This window comes from Solea solea, chromosome 21, assembly GCF_958295425.1.
Source record: "Solea solea chromosome 21, fSolSol10.1, whole genome shotgun sequence".
NCBI lineage: Eukaryota > Metazoa > Chordata > Actinopteri > Pleuronectiformes > Soleidae > Solea > Solea solea.
Window position 1 is genome coordinate 16,047,864 of NC_081154.1, and position 13,355 is coordinate 16,061,218.

General features: G+C 39.5%; 1 protein-coding gene across 1 annotated transcript in view; it reads left to right on the plus strand.

Annotated features, from left to right (window-relative positions):
- The window catches only part of plce1 (phospholipase C, epsilon 1), a 106,459-nt gene that overhangs the window by 73,774 nt on the left and 19,330 nt on the right, over positions 1-13,355 (plus strand). Inside the window, exons 10-26 of the mRNA XM_058621642.1 lie at positions 92-239; positions 664-774; positions 877-986; positions 2,394-2,510; positions 5,111-5,239; positions 6,281-6,417; positions 6,835-6,941; positions 7,951-8,075; positions 8,190-8,334; positions 8,844-9,005; positions 9,684-9,798; positions 9,993-10,152; positions 10,255-10,377; positions 11,558-11,694; positions 12,312-12,550; positions 12,654-12,715; positions 12,898-13,063. Coding sequence (XP_058477625.1) covers positions 92-239; positions 664-774; positions 877-986; positions 2,394-2,510; positions 5,111-5,239; positions 6,281-6,417; positions 6,835-6,941; positions 7,951-8,075; positions 8,190-8,334; positions 8,844-9,005; positions 9,684-9,798; positions 9,993-10,152; positions 10,255-10,377; positions 11,558-11,694; positions 12,312-12,550; positions 12,654-12,715; positions 12,898-13,063 — 2,293 coding nt within the window. The remainder of the gene's footprint in view (positions 1-91; positions 240-663; positions 775-876; positions 987-2,393; positions 2,511-5,110; positions 5,240-6,280; positions 6,418-6,834; positions 6,942-7,950; positions 8,076-8,189; positions 8,335-8,843; positions 9,006-9,683; positions 9,799-9,992; positions 10,153-10,254; positions 10,378-11,557; positions 11,695-12,311; positions 12,551-12,653; positions 12,716-12,897; positions 13,064-13,355) is intronic.

Below are 13,355 nucleotides of genomic sequence, written 5' to 3' on the forward strand. Positions count from 1 at the left end.
AGACTTCTTCAGATAGACTTCTTCAGATATGCTTATGTATAATAATACCAGAATTATACCAGAGAGTGACGGTTTGGTTTTATCCTGCCAGGTCTCGTAAGGTGCTGAAGATGTGGCAGTTTATGGACCAGTCAGACATCGACACCATGAGAAGCCTAAAGGATGCCATGGCTCAGCACGAGTCTTCGTCTGAATACAAGAAACTCGTGACCAGAGCTCTGAACATCCCAGGATGCAAGGTGAATGGATGTTTATATTATAAGTGACATGTGGGAATGTGATGGTCCAGTTTCCTGCATGACTTCTTCACCAGGCCTTTGTTTGACTTCTGTAGTTATTTCATGACATGTCGTGTCTGACCAATGGCTGGAGAGTGTGAGACCGTAGTCAGGGACAACTGGGAAATTTATCTTTCTTGCATAATCAAGGAAAGACTCCCACACCTTCATGAAATTTCTAGAGGATCCTTTCAGCATGTATCAGATTTTCTGAAGCCACAAGTTGTCCTTTAGCCCAAGATTGTGGGTAAATTCAGTCATAATTTAAGGAAGCAATTAAAAACAAACACCAACAACGATGTTAAAGATGCTGAGTCAGCATTTCCATCTAACAAAAGTATGAGTGAGGGTATATGTATAAACCTGTCTTGTCCCGTCATCACAGGTGGTGCCATTCTGTGGAGTTTTCCTTAAGGAACTGAGTGAAGCCTTAGACGGAACAGCAAGCATCATCAGCCTTAAACCATCTCCGGACAGCACAGAGGGCTCTATTGAGGTACCAGCAAACTCACACACCCCCACCCACACAAACATATATACACATCTTTATCTAACACATCCAAGCTCTGACCTTCAGACTTGTCCTCTTCCTCTTCAGTTTGTGTCCGACTACAGTGGCCAGCACAACTTTATGTCGCGGTCGGGTCCAAATGGCCTTCACGTTCCAGAGAAGGAAGCCACGGTCAACAGCATCCTGCAGATCATCAGGTACATGACATTACACTGTAGATACCTGACACGGGGCTTTATAATTAACAGTCTTTTATTTATGTCTAAGCACATATTTCCAGGCTTTTCTGACTGGAAATTGAATTTTGTGCCACTTTTTTTAGTCTGTTCAATCCGTACCACAAAGTCTATAGAGAAAATCAGCGATTTTTACAACACAGCAAACAGCAGTTGTTGATACACTCTATGAATAATTTCAAATTGTTATTTTGCAAATTATTTTTTTGTTTATTTCTTTCTAAATAACCCCAGCTTACTAAACATGGCAGCAATAGACCAGTAGCTCCTTTTTTATTTATTTTTTTATTTCTCCTTTATTTAACCAGATAAAAAGACCCATTGAGATCAAGATCTCTTTCACAAGGGTGACCTGGCCAAGAAAGGCACCAGCACACATCATAGTTAAATAAAAACAGGAAGACAACAACTACAATACAAACATAGAAATGCAAGAGTATAACTAGACAAACATAAAGTGCAAGAGTTTTGGTCACAGTAACAATTTAAGAGCACAGGCACTGTTCAATTGTTTTTTGTTGTCTATCTTTTAAGATGGAGCGGAAAGCTCCCAGTGAAATAAGAGCATGCAATTTAAGTTCAGTTTGGAGGGTATTCCAAGCAGAGGGGGCAGAGAAACTGAAAGCTTTTTTTCCCATTTCGGTCCGAACGCGTGAGGCAGACAAGTGCAAAATATCATTTGAACGTAAGGCATAATGGCTTCTGGTCCGCTGAAGAAAAGTACTTAAATAGGTAGGAACCAAGCCGATTTGTCCCCACAAGATAAAAATGCAGATTTTCTTCTTTGGACTTGGACCAAATTTCAAAACATGGAAATGTATAAAGAGTTAATTTGTATTATCAAAGTAATTAGCCTTATTAATAATACATATGGCTTTTTTTCTGGATTAATGCTATTGAGTTTAGCATTGTTATGAATGTTGCAGGCAATGGATTTTTGATTATTTTCCCAATTTCACCATCACATATCTTTAGTGTAAAGGTATAGTGTGTAAGAATTAGTTTTCCCTTTCTCAAGCAGATCAGGGAATTACAAAGGCCTTTGTAAACTAAATCAAAATCCAAAATTCACACTCTGCCTTGTTTGTCTGTTAGGGCTGATGACGGCCTCTGTAAAACATGACCCATACCTTAAAATACATGTTATACATGTTCTTTTATGGACCTAAAACGCAACAAAAATGAAATATATGTTACTTTAAACTGATTATATACTTGTATAAACACACCTTGGAGTAGTTTATTGAATTGCTGCCAAACCCTCCTCAATGTTACACACCAGACCTTTAATGTCACCAAAAAAACACTTGTTTAGAGTATTTTCTTGCACTCTTCTCTCTCCTGACTCTCCACCTCTTTGCTCCTCAGATCCTGCAATCGTAGTTTGGAAACGGAAGATCCTGACGAGGCCTCCACCAGTCCCTCCTCCATTGGACCGTCACCTGCACTGAGGAGCAACTCTCTCAGGGATCGTTGCCACAATCAGTCAGTAGTGTTGTTTTTCTCCCTCCTTTCATTTTACGTTGTTGTTTTTGTTGTTGTTTACACCAAAGACAGAATCAGTCCAATTTGCAGTCACCAAGTGAAGAACTGCTACTGTAGATCTCATTAAAAATATGCGTTCTGTTAACAGAAACTTTTTCAGGGTCAATGTTTTCTGTCTCAGGGTTAGGTGAAGGATGATATCTGTGATTTTGCACCGTGTGGGGGACGTTGTGCAAGTTGTGACTAAGCTCTGAAGACATCCAGCACAGTTTCAAATGACACTCAGCATGTGACACTGTCCATCAACACGCGAGGATATTGTGTATTTACGGATTGTCTAGTTTTTTTCCAGCTTGACAGAAATAGAATTTGATTTATTTTAAGTGCGACTTGTACAAGTGACTTGTCCTAAGTGTGTCCTTATGTGTCTCAGGTTGTATACCAATGCAGTTTACACTGAACAAGGCCACTCACTTATCAGAAATCTGGAAACGTGGTTATGTGACTGACTCATAATCAGAGGTCAAGTAAATTTAAGTTTAAGTCTGAGACATCTTAAGAATACATACATGGTTTTCTTGTGCCATCAGTCGGCCTTTGTCTCTTTGTAAACCTCTCACTGTCCCGTACCAAAGTCCATAGAGAAAATCAGCGATTTTTCACCATGGCACACAGGAGTTGTTGATCCACTGCTGCCTTCATCGAAAAGTTCAAATATGTCATATTGCAACTTCAGTGTTTGAAATACTTTGTTTGGAATTACCCAAGTGACAAATACTTACAAAAAGTCCAGCAGTAGACGTTAAAAACGTAGATTTTCTCTATGGAATATGGTCCAGGAGAGTGAGTTGTTTACAAACCTTTGAAAAAGCTGTCTAACCAAAAATACCTTTAAGATATTGTAGACACAATCGTGACTAGATTGTTATCTCTTAAGTTAAGAACTGCTGACAGTCGTGTTTTTAATGACAGCAAGTGTCTGCACTTGCACAACATGTGTCAATCTGAACAATCCTTTAAAAATGCCATACAGTTCTTTCTGAGGTAAACCTCAAATTACAACTGAGACATTGCAAATTAATTTAATTTGAAACAAGAAAACGGAACAGGAGTAAAGAGTTATCGTCCAGATCCCCCTGCCTTTGACCGTGTTTACAGATTGTTATTGTGATGGGGTGTTTTTCACCTAAAACCCCGTGTGACATAGAAAAGAGATAACAGGTTGGTTTCCTGTCAGCGCAGGAAGGAACAGCACTCTGGTATTTTTCAAGACGCCGGTGACAAAAGTAGAAAACTGATTAAACTTGAAGCTCGGGCTATGCGGTGTTTGTACTCAGGAAACCTGGATTGTCTTGTCTTTGTTTCTCGACAGCTTCTTTGACTCCGAGTTATTATTTGACTGCAGAGCACAGGATGAGAACACTGCGCAGTTCATCCGCCTGCACTCAAATGCAGATAAAAATCATCTCTCTTGCTCAAAGAGGTTTAGCAGTCCTTTTCCATTGTTCCTATCATTCCCATCAACTCTCCTTTTTCTGTGTTTCTGTTCATTTCTCTTAAGAACTAATCAAAAAACCCTGTCCACTCCTCTCACTCTCCTGTTTCTCTCTCCCATTTTCTCATTTCTGTAGTTCCCATTCATTTAGGACGCTGCCAGAATCAAGCAGTGTCTTGTAAGTGATGATGAGTCAGAGAATGTCCAATGTTGGGCTGCAACTAATCATTATTTTCCATCAGAGGTGTTTGAAAGGGAGTGTGGTGGCCCCCGTCTGGGCAAAAGGGCCATGTGGCCCCTACATTAAATGAGAATAAGCAACCTATATTAACAATAACCTGTAACAACCTATAGAATTTGCAGTTGTCGGTCACGTTTTCCAAATTTTTAAGGGTGGTTTTCAGTGGAGAAAATCTTCCAGTGGATTGACAACGTAATCGCAACAACAATTCATGCTTCTAGATGCTGAAAAAAAACCCAAATCTCAATGTTGTTGGTTCTCTTGCCATTAATTCTGCCGTCTCACTGGGTCACTCCTACACTTGGCTACAACACTTATCCAGCAGCTGCTGCCTGCTTATGCCGTGTACGGGTTGACAGACTTTATTTGTGCAGTAACAACGATCTTTCAGCTCAGTTCTTGATGATTAGGATTCTTGTCTTGCCCGATTTCATAACAGTGCTTGCTGATTGTCTTAATAGCTTAAAAGCATTCAAATCAACGGTGTTTGTCACTAAATTGTCTGCTTTGCCTTCTCTGTTGCAATGTTCAATCAATTCCTGATTAATCGACTAGTTGTTTGATCCATAAAATGTCTGAAATGTCCTCAAATCTCTTATGTGTACATTCCATTTACTGCCAAAGAGTAGCAAAGAAAGAAGGAAATAATTACAATTTAAAAAGATGAAATCATTTTTAAAAATGTAATAGTCAATTATTAATCGAATAATCGTTGCAGCCCTGGGGCAGTGACAAACGCATGATGCATTTTGGCTTGTTCAGTCGGTGCACTTGAGTACAGAAGACATCTTTTTTCCTTTTTTTTCTTTTTTTACCCCCATATTTCCGTATTACACCTCATTGTCAACTTCAATCCATATTCAGGTTCATGGTCGGGGACTTGTCCGATTCAGACGGTGACTTGTCGTGCGAGACAGCCATGAAGGACGTCGAGTTTCAGGGCACTGAGGAGACGCACCAGGCTTTCAGCCACGGCACTGAGCTCATCCCCTGGTATGGAAAAACACAACTCACCTTTACTTTTAAAAGCACAGCTGTGCATGACATTCCAAGGTCTTTGAATTATTATTTTTTTTAATTTACATTTATCACATTATACACAACAACAGAACGATAATGCAACTAACTCAGAGACTGTATCTAAAAAGTGGATGAAAAATGTGCCTATGTCTTACTTCATTTATAATTTTCCTGAGTAGCTAATGGTCACAGTCACTAGTTTCAGCTGTTCTTCAATAAAACGTCAAGTTGAGATTTAAATTTTGTTCACATTTAACAGGATAAAACACTGCACAGGATAAAACACTGCACAGTGTGATTGACAGCTGGTATCTTCCAATAGGCAATACCTAAACTTGGTGCAAGTGAGAGGCTTCAAAACAAGAGTTTGCCACTTGCTTTAACCACAAAATTAAATATAATATGTAAGATAAAATCTACTAAACACACCAAAAAAACAAAGACAAACAAGCATCAACCCTAAAGTCTAAAAGTAAATGTTGAAGCTTAATATTATGTCCACAACTTCCCATCCAATATCCTCAGACACAAAAATGGATAAAAAACCCAAGATTGTCACTCAAAAAACAATTTATTTATTTTTAAAATATTTCATGCCATATCGTTGCATTTTGATTTGATCATTTATTTGTAGTTACTATTGTTTGTTTTCTATGTTCAAATAATTCAATTTCCAATGTTTAAGTATTAACCTTTTTAATAATACAGGGTGAATACAGTCAAAGTTTTAAATAAGTATTTTACCAATTGCAATATTTATTATTTTTTTTATTTTTTTTTTTATCTGATTTTATGATTCATCTACTGGACCAGTTGCTGACCACTGCTGTAAACCATCTTAAAAATCACAAATAAATGGATAACAATTTATTTCTGCATCAAATACTTATATACAGATGCTCATCTATCAGACCAAACCTTCTGCATTTTATTGCACTGCCACAATGCATGACTTAATGAATACTTAGTTCCACATTTAAGACACGTTATTTTGTGTGTGTGTTGTGTGTATAGGTATGTGTTGTCGCTACAACCGAACATCCACCAGTTTCTGCTGCAGGGCGCCACAGTCATCCACTACGACCAGGACAGCCACCTCACAGCTCGCTGTCTGCTGCGACTCCAGCCTGACAACACAACACTTACCTGGGGTGAATAAATCACTTAAATGATTTCAATCAGTGCCATTTAAAAAAAAAAAGAACAAGAGCTGCTTCCCCCTCTTGCCACAACTTTAAATCACTTGTAATTTGTTTTGCTCCTGAGTTATGGAGTCATATTCTGTGTGTGTTTATATCCCGGGGCGGACAAGTTCCATTTCCTTTGTCATTATTACTCTTTAAACAAAAAGGAAAACGGGTGTCTGCGGTATATTTAAAAGAAGAAGAAGAAAAAACAATATCCTGTGTAATCATGTTGTAAACCTATTGTGGACGTGTTTATCCAAAGTAGCCACGTCCTGTGTAACACACACACACACACACACACACTTTAAAGTGGCTGTAAATGTATGCATTTGTGCTGTCGCTCCATTTCAAACTTACCATAAACGTGTTGATTTACCGCAGGTAAGCCTCAGAGTGGAGGAGCTTCCCCCTCAGATCAACCACTGGGATTAGGACAGACCGTAGTGGCAGGATTAGCAGAGGGACTGCTGGACCTGGGAGTGCTGAAGGTCTGGTTTACACTGAATTGTATTGTTTGTGTGTTGATTTCATTTCAGTTTCTGTTGAAGGAATTAAAAGTTATGTCTAAAGCTGAAGATTATTTTTGTTGATCTTTATGAATGATTTCTTAATAATGTAAATCAAGTGATACAATCAAATATATAAAAAGTACATTTAAAAGCATCCAGGTTTGGATTAAGTTTTGTCCACAAAGATGAAACCAGAAATTGAAGAATGAAGGATATCAATAGAGTCAAAGCTTAATTAGAAATGTTATAGTGCCAACTTTAGTACGCTCAAAATATGGGCCAAGAAAAATATCCTTATCACAGAGAGAGAGAGAACATGAATAGAGTTGGACTGATTTAGCTTTTTCTAAGATGGATGCCAATTTTTTGGAAAATCAGGGTAGCCAAAGTCAATCCTGAGAGTTTTCATCCTCAGAGCTATTTTCTGTCATCTCACTCCTCAGCTACATGCCATGTGTGGCTCACTGCTACCTGTGTTTACTGTTGATTTAAAGTGGAACTCTTGAACCTTTGACCACAACTTCTGTGCAAGACATCATGCACTTGGAGCTCTTTTAGAAAACCTAGAATTAACAAGTTGTGACGATCACGGATGAGTGTTCGAAAGGACTTCATCTCATAAACACAGTAAACAAACCCCATTTCATTGCAACATATTTGTATACAGGGGCCCAGCATTTCACATAACAGTCCGATACTGACCAAAATCAATGGGTTGGATATTGGAAATAGAGAAAAAGGAGAATCTACGTGTGTAGAGCTGTGAAGCAATTATCGCAATACAAGAGACTTCTGAGGTTTTCCCCTAACAAACTGTATGGAGTGTGGAGATAGCCCCCAATTTCCCTGCAAGAAACCATTTCACCATCACAATGTCTCTGAAGCTGTTCAGTTAGGGCAAGAATTCTGTGTAGTTCTGCTTTAATTTTCAGTTTGAAAGCAAAATGCAGTCACTGGTGATAATACTGTGTTTATTTTGAATGTGCAGGCCGTGTTTCTGGGTCACCAGGGAGTGGACGTCCATGCCGTGTGTTTGCAGAACAAGCTGAGCCAGATGACGGTGGAGGAGAATGGCCTCAGCCTCCTCTACGGTCTCAGCACCACTGACAACAGGTCACTTCTTTACTACCAGCATCATATTTATTCTGATATTCAGTTTTTAAACACTACCGCCTTCCAGTTTAGTCCATCTTTTTATTTTAATGATGTCTTGATCACCTACAATAGGCTTCTGCACTTCGTGGCCCCCAAGCACACGGCACAGATGCTTCATAAGGGCCTGTTAGAGTTGGTGAATGCAACCAGGAAACTGAAGAAGTTTCCCGACCAGAGGCTGCAGTGGCTGAGGAGGCAGTACGTCAGTCTGTACCAGGTACATATCTTTGAAACCGATGATACTTTGGTGATACTTGAACACAAGCTTTTCAAAATCAGGATAGTTTCTCTCCTCTTGGCCTCTTTGACCCTCAAAATTCCCGCAGGGCTTACAGAAAACATGTTTAATTTGAAATAAAACCATCATTACTGCACATTATTTAGAATATTTGGAGGTTATGAACACATTAGAGTCACAAATTAATGTATCTGTCTTTTTTTATGTATATTTAATGCATTTATAGGACAGAATATGTTATATGCCCAAGTAATGTTAGACATTTTGTGGACTTTCATAACTTTACAAGCCTTTGGTGTTGACCATATTCCTCCTTCCATACAAACAGGTGACATTAGATTTTCCTGTTTTGTAAGCATTTGGTTTCTTTATTTTTGTAATGATTTCGGCTTTTTATGCACATTTTATGAACATTTGTTCTATTTCCTTTTTAATGGTTTTTTTTCCTGACTTTGACTGTAAGAATCCTCGTTGTTTGACTCTTCTAGGAGGACTGCAGGTATGAGGGCCCCACACTGGCCCAGGCCATCGAGTTGTTTGGTGGCCGCAGATGGAGCATGAGCACAAGTGGGATGGAGAAAGCCGGTGCCCAGAAAAACAGCCCGCTGAGCAACGATAAGGCCAAGAAGAAGAAGAAAGTCCTCGTCAGGGTCAGTATGAACAGGTTTCAGGTCATAGAAATGGGATTTTTGAGATTGTTTGTTCAAATCTTTTAACGTTTAGAGGTTCTGACCTAAGGAAATTATACTGACTGAGAATGTATGTTTTCTGGCATAAACACTGACCTTGTCAGGACCAGAAGACCTCATCTGGTCTGAAACCTGGTGCTGAGGAACTGGTTATAATTAGGGCTAAGATTTGATTTGTGGTTTGGTTAAAGCAAGAGTTAGGCATTAACTGATGATGGTTAAGGTTAGTGATGAGGCTTTGTTTAGGCTTGTTGATTAACTAAATTACTGATATAACTAAAAATAATTAAAATTACATTTGAGAACCTCAATATTTCCAGATTTGGGAACCATTGATCAACATTTTTCAACATTTTCTTACATTTTATGGACTGAACAACTTGTTGATTAATCTCCTGTTATAAGGAGATTAATTGATTACTCAACAGATTAATCAATTATGAAAATAATTATTATTATTTGTAGCCTTAGTTAGCTCTACAATTAGCCCTGGGCAGGAAATTGCCAGTTGTGTTAACTATTACATGTAAAACAGACACTTTTTTATTCATTATTTTGTCCGTCTATGACCTGTGCTACAAAAATAACACGTTTTGAAGATTGAAACAAAGTACATTATTTTTTACACATCGAACACAGGGAGACAGTGGAGATGCCACAGATGATGAGATGGTTTCCAGAAAAACACGGAGCTGCAAGGACGGACTGTATCGGAACGGACCCGAGTCGGACAGCATCGACCAAGAAGATCCAGGTGACAATTTTAGAAATTGTAAAATTCGATAGATGCATGCTCAATTAAGATAGAGATGAAAGATTACACCTGTAATCACTGTGGAAGTTACAAGACCAGATGAACGATCTTGGACTCAAAATAAATGATATTTTACTAAGAAAGATGCTGCATAAATGACATTACCTGCGATACGGTACTCTGTCTGTATGTAGATGACAACTTCCCAGGACCATTCTCGCTCTCATCCAATAAGAGCCCTGGATTGCTTGCCTCTTCGTCCTCATCTTCTTCTTCCTCCAGCATGGCAGGGTCCAGTCAGTCCCGCCCACAATCCTCTCCAATCCTTTCCGGAACCGCTAAGTCACAGCCAGGGTATGTCCCCGTGAACTTTAAACCCCCCCCACTGACCTCTAAAACCTCCTTTCATTCATTTCACTCTAAGCTATTTTGCCTCCTGCTCTGTGTGTGTTGCAGGGCGTGGAGCAGCAGGTCGTGGCACGGCCGAGGTAAAGGCTGTTTCAGAGGCTTCCAGAACCTCATGATTTCTGACAGCACCATGAGCTTCATCGAGTTCGTTGAGCTCTTCAAGTCGTTCAGGTATGTAACAAAAGTATTTTAAATCCTGAGGATTAAGATTCTATTTAAATGATGTTTCGGGATGTTTGAAGTGGGCTCATATGACGTACTCACATAATTATTGCTGACTGGGCTCTGTGACGAGAAGCAGCCAGACTTTAGCCACTTAAATCAAATCTCACCTTATAAAATATAAACAGCTTTTCCTTGTTTTTCACATTTTAGAGCGTTAACTGAAGTTTGTGTCACTTTGTGAACTGCTCACCGCCCCAACAATGATTTTAGCTTTCATAACAAAGGAATTACCGGTGTATGACTGCCTTGATTGGTAAGTTTGTATCCAAACCAAGGCTTTCAAACACCGAAGTGACCAAATGACACATTTAAACTTAACTGATAGAGACAGCAATGGATCGACATCTCCTCTATGTCGTGAGGTAGAAATTATGTTTTTTCCCAATGGACTTTGGTGTTGGAGGAGTAAGCATTTAACAAAGTGAGTCAGGCTTTAATTTCCTTCTTGAAAATCTGTCTAATGGCAAAATAAAGTGGAAAACTAAAGACAGAAGGTGAACCTTTTTTTGATGTGACAAAAATGTGTATTTTCGTCTCGTCTCTGGTGGCAGCCATGTTTCAGGAGCTCACACCAACTCACCTCACTAGTCACCTGTATCTAATACACTTGTATAACCCCACTTCAAAAATCCTGAATTATCCCTTTAACTTGACAGGGAGAATTCCATCTTTTAAAGCTTCTTTACATATTTTCTAGTTATATATAACCTTAAGATATCCAGTTATGGCCTGCAGTGTTGATACGTGCCGTCTCATAATATCTTGTTATTTAATTGTGTTTTTATCAATATTATTTAAAGACAGTGAAATCAAACTAATTCCGCAAATGCTTGTGAAAGGTCATCATCATACCCAGGAATTTTTTTCCACACATTCCTCTCTGTAGCTTCTGTAATATTTTCCCCTGTCACATCAAAGGAAACTGTGTTTTGGCCTTGATAAGAAATTGATTATTTTCATAGCAGTCCTCCTACATTTCTTAGATTGTAGTCTATTCTCTCATCCACTGCCCGGGCTGTTTGTTTTTAAATTCCACATTTAGCTCAGCCACAGCCATGCCGAGAAAAGTATAACCTGCACTGTGGAACAGTGGCTCAAAAAGGTCTGTGTATCATTTCCTCCTCAGCATTCGCAGCAGGAAGGACCTGAAGGAGCTGTTTGACACCTTTGCTGTCCCCTGCAGTCGATCAAGTTCAGAGTCGGCACCTCTCTACACCAACCTCCGAATAGACGACAGGGACACGGGGCTGCAGCCAGACCTCGGTATAATAAATCATAGCTCTTTACAGGAGCATTAAAGGGAGAGTTGTGGTTTTGTGAAGCATGTTTGGATCGGCTACATGGAGGTTTGAGTCACTGAAATACATTTTTAAATTTGTATTAAAACCTGTGCTCTCTTACAACTGTGATTACCTCAGAATCCATTTGCTGCTTTAAGTTGCTTTTTTCAACTGTACTCTACTACTTTTGTGAAGCTCTGTAACCTGCTCTGTAACCCGCTCACTCCCTGCACCAAATATCATTGTCAAAATCAGCAATTTTACGTCACAGCACACAGGAGTTGTTGATCCTCCGCTCCCTCCATCAGTATGATCAAATGTATTATTTCGTCACTTCTGTGTTTTAATCCATTGCACGGAATAACCTCAATTACAGCAACTTAGAAAACAAAGCAGCATTAGAGCTGCCGTTTGCCTGCACATTTTCTCTATGGGCTTTGGTACAGAGAGTGAGCAGTTTACTTAACTATTAGAAAAAGCTGTCTTACGACAAGATAAGATACTGCATGATAGATTTAGTTAGGTGCGATGCTCCTAACAAGCCATCATTACCCCTCTGTTCCCATTCTCATCTTGTTTTCTCCTCTTCTTCTCCCCCAGACTTGCTCACCCGCAACGGTTCTGATCCCGGCCTGTTGATTCGGACGAGGCAGCAGATGTCCGACAACCAGAAGCAGATCTCGGATGCCATCGCGGCGGCCAGCATCGTCACCAACGGCACGGGAGTGGAGAATGTGTCACTCGGTGTCTTGGGACTGGCTCTCCCCCAGCTCAATGACTTCTTAGTCAACTGTCAGAGAGAGCACCTGAGCTATGATGAGATCCTCAGCATTATACAGGTTAAAAAAAAAAATCATGTGATTGGGGTTCAGATAAACCTGTGATAGATTCCATGGATTCACAGGATGTTGATCAATCAATTCAATGTTTTTCATCCTTCAGAAATTTGAGCCCTCATCAAGCATGAGACAAATGGGCTGGATGTCATTTGAAGGTTTTGCAAGGTAAAGTAAAATAATATTAATACATTTCTTCTCAAAAACTAAATCTACGTACTGAGTTCATTGCATATAATGTGTAAGGGGTGTATGTATGTTCAAATAAAGGAAATGCATTTTAAATAGTTATGTGCTCTGCACGTCATCTTAGTGTGTTTTAGTCTAAGCCTCCCTCTGTATCATAACAGATACTTGATGGACAAAGATAACTTTGCCTCTCGTGATGAGGAGTCCCAGGTGGACGAGGAAGAGCTGCACTATCCTCTCTCCTACTATTACATCGAGTCTTCACACAACACGTATCTGACCGGACACCAACTCAAAGGAGAGTCCTCTGTCGAGCTTTACAGTCAGGTAAGTCAGTCAACACAGACAACACCTGAACTCACGTGAGTTTCTGAGAATTTGGCAGTTTGAAAGTAATTTAAAATGATACTGCGCCAACGTCCATAGAGAAAGTCAGGATTTTGACCTGCTGGTCTACTGCTGCCTCGTGTCCTTATGTGTCACTTATGTAAATGTGAACTAAGGATTTCAAACACAAAAGTCACAGTAGAGCACATTTGAACTTACTATTGGAGGCAACAGTGGATTAATAACTCCTGTGTGCTGTGATGTTGAAAACAGCAATTTCCTCTATGGAGTT